General features: G+C 52.1%; 1 protein-coding gene across 1 annotated transcript in view; it reads left to right on the forward strand.

Annotated features, from left to right (window-relative positions):
- Positions 1-4,567: 4,567 nt before the first annotated feature.
- Positions 4,568-11,108, forward strand: part of NXN (nucleoredoxin) — a gene marked incomplete at both ends in the record, with an annotated part of 11,003 nt that continues 4,462 nt past the window's right edge. Inside the window, 4 exons of the mRNA XM_010153770.1 lie at positions 4,568-4,685; positions 5,954-6,087; positions 6,487-6,587; positions 7,051-7,157. Of these exons, the coding sequence (XP_010152072.1) occupies positions 4,568-4,685; positions 5,954-6,087; positions 6,487-6,587; positions 7,051-7,157 (460 nt within the window). The remainder of the gene's footprint in view (positions 4,686-5,953; positions 6,088-6,486; positions 6,588-7,050; positions 7,158-11,108) is intronic.

Below are 11,108 nucleotides of genomic sequence, written 5' to 3' on the forward strand. Positions count from 1 at the left end.
TTCATGTTTCAGCCTGTGACTCTGGAAGGAGAGACCAGCTGATGCCTGTCATGGAAACCCCACTGCGCTCTTGCGTGGGAACTCTCAGGGCACTGGGAAGCAGCATCTTCCCGATGCCTCACTAAAGGAATAGCCCGGACCCTGGGGATGTTGTCTCCAAGGATGGATTTTAGAAGAAAAGTGGCTTTGTGTTTCATTTAGCAGAAAGCAGCAGCTGTCCACATTGGGAACATGTTATTATTGCTTTGAACTTCTTAAATTAGCTTTATCTACCTGGTCAGGGTGGCAGCGTGGGTTGCAGGGTGAGCAGGGGCAGTGTCTGCCCTGCTGCTGGCCCGGGCAGGCGCCTCGGAAACCTCCACGTATCCCAGGTCTAAGCAGCTCTGTGTCCTGTGGAGAATGGATGCACAGGACCTTTTACTGTCCAGGTTCACAGAACAGCAGAGTAGCTCAGCCCCAGTGAGGGTGGGAGGACCACTTTCCCACCGGCCAGGGCTCATTTCACTGCAAGCAGTTGTGCTTTATCTTTGCCAGCGTTAACCGCTGCGGCTCAGGATTTATGTTAGCGAGTGAATGCAACCAAGGGCTGATAAATCAGTCAGCACAACCAAAAATAGCGCCCGGCAGCTGTTCGGAGCTGGGGATCCCTTCCCCACCAGTACGCGCAGCGCAGGAGGGGATTTCATCTGCTCCGGCCAGGTGCCAGCCCTGCGCAGAAACTGCCGTGAGCTGCTGGGGAGACCTCTCGTCTGACACCTTTATCTGGAAAAATTACTGCGCCTGCCTGCAAACTTCTCTCCAGCGTGCGCCTCGGCCAAGCGTTTCCCAGCCACCGGGCTGGGGGAAGTAACTGAGCCGGCCGCCGGTGTGGAAAGCAGCTTTGTGTCCGATGCTGCGCGCTGCTGCGTGGCCTGACGTCCTGGGGTCACCTCGGACCTCAAATAATCAGCCATCGTTTTAAAGCCTCTCGAGGCTGGTCGTGGATGGAGTCCCACAGGGAGCCGAGGGCTGCGGTTTCCAGGTCCTCAAGGACAGCGTGGTGATGCTTTGTGTAGGGATAAGGTTACCGGAGGAATCTGGTGACTCTGGTTTTTCCACCGGACTGCTGTACTTAACCACCTGCACAGGAGCCAGGGAGGTTTCTGTAACGCTGGGCAGTCTGTACGGCTCTTGCGATGGGGTGTGTTTCCTCGCTCCTTTTCCAGCGGCCGGTCTGCAGTGAGCGTTGAGTTTAGCAGGCATGCAGCCTGAACCAGGAGCGAAGGGCGCTCCGAGAGGATCAGCTGCTTTCGAGTGGAATAGTCCGTAGATTATTTCCACATCTGTGTTAGCTTTGGCTTGATCCCACAGATTTGCAACAGCTGTTGGGAAGCGGAGCAGAGATCCCCTCTTTAAATGGATGATCAAATCCTCAGAGCGTGGAGTATGTTATTTCTATGTCATCCCCTTCACGGCAGGAAAAACAGCTTTTTAAAAGTTGCTGAGGCAGCACTCTGCCCTGCTGCCTGAGCTATCATCCCATCGTCTTGTGGTTTCAGAGCAAGTTCTAATTTGCTTTCTGCATCCCACGCCTGGCACAGGATCCCTTGCGAGGTGCACGGCTCTGCAGGTACGCATACAAGGGATGCCATCTCTCTTGGGCTCCCCTTCCCGCCTGGTCCACAACCAGTGGGTGTACGCTGAGCAGGACCGAGGAGCTCATCGCCCTCCCAGAGCCTGTGCGTGTGCAAGCCCTTGGCGTTTTATCCTGGGAACAACTAACGGGTGCCACAGTTTGCCGCAAGATGAGTTAGGTCATCCTGGTGTTCAGAGGCGTTAGGTGGAGATGGGATGTCTGTGCTGGAAACTGCAGTTCAGCTGCAAAATAGTGGTGTGGGAATCCCGTAGTGAGCTCTCTTATCCAAAAAGCCCAGCTAAAAACAAACCAGCCCGTTTCCTGGCAAGGTTCTGCTCTTGCAGATCAGATCTGCGGTAAAGAGCTATCGGGCTTCCTTCGGAAGTGTCTGACAGGCTTTGGGAAGCCGAGTCTGGCTGAAGAGGGCCAGGGCGGTGGGAATGGTGGTGGATCCTGGCACTCGTCCTGCAGTGCATGCATTTCTCATTCCCCATCAACTTTCCTAGCGCACAGGAGGCGCGTGAAACCAAACTGCTCCTGGCAGCAGCGGACGTCACGTTGACCTTTACTGATGCTTTTTGACCCACACCTAATTCCAGCTTGCATGGGGCATTCTCCTGTTCACCCTCGGTGGTGAGGTGGCGGTGGCAACCCTCCATTTCCTGGGGACAGAGTATCGGGATTGTAGATTACCTGCGCTGCAGATGCCTGGGCAGCCAAGTTTGGGCTCAGCGGAGCTTGATGGCATCCACATCCTGAGAAGACCCAGGGCCTGTTGTTGGTAAGAGCGTCCAGGTCTGCTGGACCCTGTAGACAGCCTGGAGCCAGCCTTGCACCGCTCGCTCCGGTGCTTCCAGCGAGAGCAGGTTTGGTTTGGTCTCACCCACTTATCTGGGGTGTTCCAGCCCTGTCTCTCTGAGCGCGGCCAGTCCATGCAGCCTCTTGGACCCTGCCGCGTCCCCCGCCAAGAAAGCTGCCACGACCCGCTGCTGTGCCCCTTGGGGGGGATGCCCCTACACAAAGGACTCGGCAAAATGGACTGTAATGTAAGCAACGATTTAAAGGGAACGATCCAATTGCTTGTTGTAATTTCCTCATTGTTTGCAACACCCTCTTAAACGCCCGTGATCCTTATAAAGAGCTTTTCCCCACCCTTTAAACTTCACAGAAGTGGATTTTACCTTCTGTGGTTTGGGAATCGGCATTATGAATGAGTCTGCTTGTTCCAAGAACTGTGTCTGTTGGAAATTGGAGGCTGGTGGGCAGGACACAGAGCATTGCCTTTCTCTGGGTCCTAGTAGATGGAGTTTAGTAAAGTCTTCCTAGCTCAGCATTAGTGCTTTCCTTCAGACCCAAGAGGGTTTTGCTAACACCCCGTTGAAGCAGGCTGGCTTCTGTCACTCATTTAGCTATATCTTTTGTAAATAGGTGTTGGAAGAAATAGTTAATACAGTGCCATTAAAACCTGGATGTGGATGTGAGTTTCCACTCAGCTAGATCTCTGGTGAGCAAGCCAAGGGACACAGCTTGCTCTGCCTGCACATTGCATCCCTTTCCTGCCCTCGTTTGTCTGGTTCCCCAGATCATTCCCATCTCGGGAAATGGGATTGCCTCTGTTCGGAAGTCAGGGATGATGATCCACAGGGCCATGGCTTCATTCTCTGGGAAAACACCTGTTTCCATCTGAGATACTGATGGAAGCAGCAGCACGTGGCATGAGGGTTTCTCCATCTCTGGTGCTTGAACCCTTCACTGGGACAGGTGGGATTCTCGGTCCCTTTCTGCCCGTCTCCTGTTTCTGGATTTCGTTCTCCAAACCCAAGTGAGTTGTAAACGCCCGGAGTCTGAGGGGCTTTGCAGAGCAGAGCTTAGGAAGGTGGTGATTCATTTCCTTCCCCTCTGACTCTCTGCTATGCTTTGGCTTTTAAGAGTTGGAAAATTCACCGCGGGGCTGTTGAGGTTGAAGTGCTCGGAGCAATGCAAGTGAAGGTGGTGATGGCAGCAGCCCCTCCGGCCGCAGCCAGCCCACACCTGCAGACGGGCCCTGCCAGCAGCTGTCGTCGTCTCCTTCCTCCCCGTCCCAGCGAGCTTCTGTGCGGGGCTTAAGCTCCAAATTATCCTCTGCCAGAAGCATACGCTGAGAAATGTCAACCCAGGACTGCGTGACACCCAGGGCGCTCAGTCACCGGCGTTGTGTGGAGCTGAGCTCCCTGCAAAACGTAATGACCAGCAGGCAGCAACACCTCGACTGGGACACCCAGAATGTGGCCATCGCAGCCTGCCTGGCTTCTGCCCATAGCCGGCGGGGACCCCTGTGCGGCTGGCAGGGCAAGAGAGACGAGCTGGGCTCTGTGGCCCCCAGCGTGATGTCAAACCCGTTAATCAGCTCCTGGGAACAAACTCGGGAAGCCCCAGTTGCAGAAGAATCGTGTTTCTGTGTGTTGGCCTTGTTTCCAGCGTGGCTGTGTCTTGGCAAGGGTTGCTGGTTTGTTTAACGAACATTGAAATGGGAGGGAAGGAAACAGCCAGGGAAGCATTACAAATTGCTTCAGAGCAGTGGCATTAAAAGTATTTGTGCTTACCATGTCTTCTAAACAAAGGCCTTGAAGTGTGGTAAATATTTCCCCATTTTACTTGCAAAGAGGCAAATGCAGCAGCAGGAGAAGCTTTACCTGCGCTGACAGGCAAGCCCGCAGTGGGTGTGGGACCAGCGGCAGTGTTGCCTGCGGTATCGAGGGGGTGGTGGTCTTGGAGCGGGTCTCTGCGGGTGCTGGAGGTCCAGGCTGGCCCGGCAGCTCTGGAGAGATGCCCTCACGTGCCTTCACACCCGTCGCCAAAGAACCAGCTCTGTTTCTTCACTTAGCTCTGGTCTGAAAGATGCCAACGCTCCAAAATCTTCCTCTTCATGCTGCCAAGTTTACCTTTCTTCTCTCCCCTCCCTATCTCTTACAGCTGAAGCTGTGGAACAAGTACAGAGTCTCCAACATTCCTTCCCTGATATTTATCGATGCCTCTACCGGGAAGGTGGTTTGCAGGAATGGCCTCCTGGTAATCCGAGATGACCCTGAAGGTAAGACCTGGAGTCCTGCGTGCCACAGAAATGTGGGCACAGAGCTGCCCTTTCAGTTCAGTTCATTTTTAATTGCCAGGGCGAGGGGGACAGAACAAACAACTGTTGTCATACTTAACTAATCGAGGCACTGTATTATTTTCAGCATAAAATTTTCTGCGTTGTTTCTGCCAGATCCTGTGTTTTGTATTTGCTTTTTGAAAAGAACAAAGATTTACCCTCCAGGAGTTTTGTCTGAAGTGTTAATGATGAAAAAGTTAGACTAGCTGAAACATTAAGTTTGTATTTTTCCCTGATGGAGGCACATGGACTGAGGGCCCAGACTTTTCTATATGTTGGGAGCAGAATCCTCCCAAAATACTGAGTGAGACTTTATCACTGGCATCACATTCTGTTAGGGTAATGAATTCTGCATTATTTACAAACACAGCAGAAAGATGTTACCATTCTCCATTTCTTGAGGTTTGCTGTGCTAGGAATTGATGCTAAATCCATCTTCCTCCAATTTGCAAAACCCAAAGTGAGCAAAACGTGTGCCCTTACTCACAGACTCTGCACACCCGTCATTCAACTGCTAGCCTGTCCATGCACACCAACTACTGGCTCGTCGTTTCTTCGTGCAGTAGATACCGAGAGAGGCGACTGAGTCTTTAATTCGGATGGCAGGATCTGTGCAGCAAGTACATGTTGTGGCCTGAGCCATCTGGGATGTTTCCTGCTCTCTGGCTGAATACACAGATTGATTGCTCCGGGAGCTGGCAGCAGATGATGCGGAGCATGTGTTTGTGTGTACGCACACGTGCTTGCTTTGGGGTGCAGAGAGTTAGTCTAGTTTATGTATAGGTTTATATATATATATATATAAACCATCTCTTTTATATATATAAGGTTTTATAAATAAATAAATAACGTGTATATATATAGAAATATGCAGTGAGTATCGGTACAAGGCAAATAGTCTGACTGCATTCCTGGGCACGTACCACCTTGCTCTCTGTTGTTAAAACAAATGCTTTTGATAAGGAAAAGATGCCTTGTCAGGCACAAAACCCGAGCAGGCTTTGTCAAGCTGAAGGTGCTGTGGCTCGCACTCGGGTGCAGCCTACCTGTGAGCGAGAGGTGGCCCTGTCTCTGGTGCAGAGCTTGGCTTCCCCGGCTCCCCTGTATCTCTGCTGAAAGTGGGATGGAACTTTTTGAAACTGTAAAGGCTGTGTGTGCATCTGGCTATACTGTGTCTTCTTTCCATCCTCATCCTGACCTCTCTCCAGGTCTGGAGTTCCCCTGGGGGCCAAAACCCTTCAGCGAAGTTGTTGCTGGGCCTCTGCTAAGGAACAACGGCCAGACGCTAGACAGCAATGCCCTGGAGGGCTCGCACGTTGGGGTCTACTTCTCTGCACACTGGGTGAGTAACAGGCGCTTTGCAGAGCAGTTGGAGTGAGCTCAGGGCTGCTGGGGATCCCCGTGCCACTCTTGCTCTCTGGGAGAGTGACAACCTCGGGCTGGTTGGTGTTGAAGCAGCTGAAGTGCTCCGGCCATTCTGGAAGAAGCAGCAGCACTGCAGTGGCATGTCAACCTCAACTGGCCCCTCAGAAGGGGAGAAGTGCTCAGTTTTTAAAATGGAAGAGGTTTTATTGGCACTCACAGGCCATAAGCTCCGGTCATGTTCAGGGCTGCTGCCTGGCATGCTGGCAGAGATGAGGTCACACCTGCCTTCTCATGGTCACTCGGTCATCTGGACGTGCTGGGTGTGGGTCTAGCCCGTGGGAGGGAACGACATCCTTACGTGTGTTGTGTTTTGCAGTGCCCGCCGTGCCGAAGCCTCACAAGGGTCCTGGTGGAGTCCTACCGAAAAATCAAGGAGGCAGGCCAGAAGTTTGAGATACTCTTCGTTAGCGCAGACAGGTAAAGAAGCGCTAACGCCCTGCGCCGGCAGAGCTGTCTGCCCCCATGCTGAGAAGCGATGAGCATTGCTGGCTTGATTTGAGGGGGGTTTAAAAGGGCAGCAGTGGGCTGAGAGCAGGCTCTGTCCGTGGAGCAGCTCTGTGTCTCACTTTGTGGCTCCTGTGTCTTGAGGTCTGAAGGATGCTCGGAACTGCTGCTGTCGCCATGGGTTGACATTCAGATGCCCCAGAGAGTTTGAAATATTTTATCAGGAAAAAGTGCGCCATGGACCTCTTCTTGAGGGACTGAGGGCTTTAAATTTGGTCGAACTCTCCCCAGGCTGTGTCTGCCAGCAGCCCTTACGGGCAGGCTTTGGTGGAAGGGATAAAGGCCTTTGCAGGTCAGGGTTTTAATGAGAAAAGGAAGAAGCCTGGCAGGCAGAGGGGCTGAACTCTGGATCCCACACCCTGTTCCCCTGGCACAGGTCAGAGGACTCCTTCAAGCAGTATTTCAGCGAGATGCCCTGGGTAGCTGTGCCGTACGCCGACGAGGCCAGACGGTCCCGCCTGAATCGACTATACGGCATACAAGGTAGGAAAGGCCGCAGTGATGCACAGCTCTCCTTCCTGCTCCTTTTGTTGGATATCTGTAATGTCTCCTCTTGTTTAACTACAACAAGAAAACAGCAAAGTAAAGCACAGTGCCCCAGGCAGAGCCACTTCATGGTTCTGCTCTCCACAAACTCACATTCCTACCACCTGCCAGGCAGGCTGTTAGTTGAAACAGGACTTCCATAAACAACCTAATTCTTCCTGGAAACTTGGAAGCTGTTTTTGGCTTAGATTTTTTTTTGCCTAATTACTGATTTATTTATTTTGCTTTTTTTTTCTTGAAGGCTTAAATTTCATTTTCTTGCTGTTTTATGTAATGCAAAGGCAGGCCATCGTTCTCTGCAGAGCCTGAGGAAGATGGCATCTGGTTTATGTTAGTGACATGAATTACAGAAGAGTGCATGTTTGATGTAAAACATGGCTTTGCTTTTACTGTACGTGCTAGTGCCAGAATTCCAGCAGCCCCGGCTGCTCGGAGGGGCAGGGGAGAGACTCTTGTCTGTCTGGGTGGCTTCAAAGAGTCACAAAGATGATAAAAGCTCACAGCAGCCCTCCTGGGGACTGGCACCTTGTTCCTGCAGGGGACAGACTGCAGCACAGAGACAGCACAAGGTGACTAGCTCGCAAGGAGGTCTGCTGTACCTACATCTAGTTTCTCCCTGTAGTTAAAGGGTCTTGCTTGCAACGTGCCTGTTTCTTACCCATTTCCATGCAGCGTCGGTGGGGTGGGCATGAGCTGGCAGAGGGTTAATGCAGTCCAGAGGGGAGGAGGGGTGTTGCCAAAGGTGGCCAAGGGCCTGGGGAGAGTGGCAGGAGAAATAATCCCTCCTCAGAGTCCTCTCCGAACACCCTTTCTGGTGTGAGCTCAGGTGCTCTTGTTCAGATGTGTTCCCTGACCTTAAATCAAGAGTAACCATTCGCCTGCTTTAAATAGCCATCAGTTTGCTGCTCAGTTACATTCCCATGAGGCAAGAGCTTGCCAAATTAATCCATCTTTTCCCTGGCCTGCTCACAAACCTCTCCGGTGCTGATTTCAGCTGAGCACTGCGGGACTGCTGCCAGTTTCACTGGGACTTTCTGTAAATAAGGTGTCCAGACGTGGATACTTGAGCACCAGGCATAGCGTAGCTAGGGAAACAGTGACAACAGCTTGCCCTCTGACTCCAGCTGCCAGCTCCTTAAATGTCTCTTCATTTTGTGCTGACCTGAAAATGTAAATATTTGTTGTTCCCCCATGCCCTGACCCTATTCCTCTGCCAGGGAAGCTCCCATATTACCCCTGCGTTTCAGCTGCTCTCCCAGGGATGCTGACCCTGGGATTTGGGCATGTTTGAGTGCAAACCCTTCTGCTTATCTATCATGGTTTTCCTGTGAAGTGGCAGCCTCTCCACGAGGATGAACTGTGATCCCGCCAAGTCGCATCAAAATGTGGAGGCAGGCTAACCTGCACCCACCATCGCCATCCCCCTTCCCGCCCCAGCACCTCACAGGCTTTGCGAGCCTAGGCTTGGGCTCTGTTTCCCAACTGTGGTCCAGGATGGAGCCGGGTGCTGCGGGGAGGGCTTTGGGGCACTGGTAGTGTTAGAGGTGAACCTTTGCACGACTCCAGTTGTCACTGGCCCCTCCGCAGGCAGCAACTCTGGATCCTCCACGCCAACTCTGGGGTTGCCCGGCTGTTTGCAGTCCAGCTTTCGCAGCAGGCTGCTGCACCAGCTGTACCGAAAGCTTTCTGCAAAGATAGCTCCATGACGTGGGCTCAGCTCGTCACCACCAGTGAAATCAGCTCGTCATTCCACCTAAATGAAAATGTCCTCTTCCTTTCCCCGGATGCATGGCTCTGATGCTGCCGAGCAGCTTCAAATCCCCCTCTGGAGCTGCACCTACACACCTGTGAGAGTGTGGAGCCCGTTCAGGGCCAGGTTATCATCCTAATGGTGCCTTGGCTTGTGAGCACAACAGGCATGTGGGGTGTGTTTTCCACTCTGTTTTGTAGGGCCGGGAGCAGCTGAGGGTGGAAAACAGCAATAGAGTCAAATCTCTTGTTGTTTTAGTCCCGTGTCGGCCCCTGCAGCATTCAAAAACTCAGTGTAAGATGTAAATTGAGTTACTGGCCTTTATTTGGGTTGACTTGAATGCCTCTATTCATAATGCCTGCGCAGTCAGCGGGCTGTACCGTACCCACCTCTATTAAATTGCTTCTGGGTGCAGCACTGTCTTGAGAAAGAGTCATGTCTTGTGTCGTGGCTGATCAGAAATAATCCTTTGTTGTGCGGGCAGTGTCCTCTCTGTGTGTCCTGCCTCAGGTGGAATCCCCTGACGCAGGCTTTCCTTCGGATGGGAGGGGCAGCAGGGATAAATTGTACACTAGGATAGGAATCGCCCCTTGATGAGACTTTTTGGGTTCCTGAACATTCCCCGTGGACTCCATGGTGACTCTGGGATTTGCAGTCCCTTGGGGGAACTTCCAAAAACTGTTGTTTTCCCTGTGCTTTAGCCCAGACCCGCAGGTCACTCGCACAGCCTGGCTGGTATGAGCAGCCTGGAAGTCACTCTTACGGGAGGTTTCTTGTACAAGATTTCTGGAGTTTTCTTCTGAAAAGATGAAAAAAGAGCAATCAGACCCACCACCCGTCCTGTGGTGGGTGCATTCTGAGTGTTTGCTTCACCTTAATTTTGATGGCTCACCCAACAGACTTAATGCAGCTGAGGTTTCCATGTCACATATGGGTTTTAATATCTAAATAAGTTAATGTATCGCCAGGTTCGGTAACAAATCATTTGGCCCCTGTGTTTCCATAAAATGCTAGCCCCGTGGGAGCCGAATCCATTTTCTAATGCAGAAAATCACACTGAGCCCGTCTATGCTAATTCTCATCCAAGCTTATACAATATTCATTGCGGGATGTCTGATCTGGGATTCTTTTTGATAAGTAAATTCTGCTGTTATGACTCACGGCAATTACCAAAGCGCCCAAAAGGCACTAAAATAACAAATAGTGGCTGGGATGAGCAGGGAGGGGGGGTAGGGGGGAAGTATTTGGGTTAATGGGTGTGAATAAGGTTAAGGACGGTTCCCCTGGTCCCTCTGGTCTGCATCCTGCGCAAAGAGGACGTGTTTGCCGGGGAAGCAGTAACGAGGTTCAATGGAGAAGGCACTGCTGATCCTACAGGATGCCACCATGAGCCTGGTAAGGCTGTGTCCTAACCCCAGGGACCCGGCTGGGGATGTGCAGGAAGGAGCGGAGGAGAGAGGGCAGCGATGCTTGGGACTGGGAGCAGATGGGTCACGGCAGCCGCAGCCCTTGTCTGTGGGTCCAGGGTGGAAACCAGAGCTTCGTGGCTGGTGAGAACCCTCCGGTGCAGGGTAAAAGGTGTAGGGTTGACCCAGCGCACATCACGCACCTCCTAACAGGCTGAAAACCCAGCCCCAATGTTTTCTGATGTATTCCTTACATTTCCTGAGTACTAAAGCCAGGATGAATTATCTTAAAGACTCTCTGTTTTCTGAGTCAGTTTGCAGGTGGAGGTCTTAGTGCCTTCGCGTGTGTCCCCGCGCACGCAGATCGGGTACAGTCGAAATGCTTTGCATGACGAAGTCCCTGATCGCTATGTATAATGCAGATCTGGAGAGGGTGGAAAAGCAGGCATTTGGGATGGGGTTGGGAATCATAAATGGATACAGATCTGAAGCATGTGGGATGCTGATCGCCGAGTGCTTCTCCTGGAGTCAGTTTGTGCCTTGCTGGGTAGGGCCAGAGTAAGATTTCCCAGTTCCTTCCAGTCTGTTTAACCCGTCCCTGCCCTAGAGCTATTCGGAATAGGCAGGTAATGAATAAGCCTTTTTGTGATACAAAATGGTTTTCTTGGCATACCTTTAGGATTTGCAAGCCCAGCCACGGGGCGTGTTCCTGCACTGCTGCTCTTACACCAG

Source organism: Eurypyga helias, unplaced genomic scaffold, assembly GCF_000690775.1.
Source record: "Eurypyga helias isolate BGI_N326 unplaced genomic scaffold, ASM69077v1 scaffold41816, whole genome shotgun sequence".
Taxonomy (NCBI): domain Eukaryota; kingdom Metazoa; phylum Chordata; class Aves; order Eurypygiformes; family Eurypygidae; genus Eurypyga; species Eurypyga helias.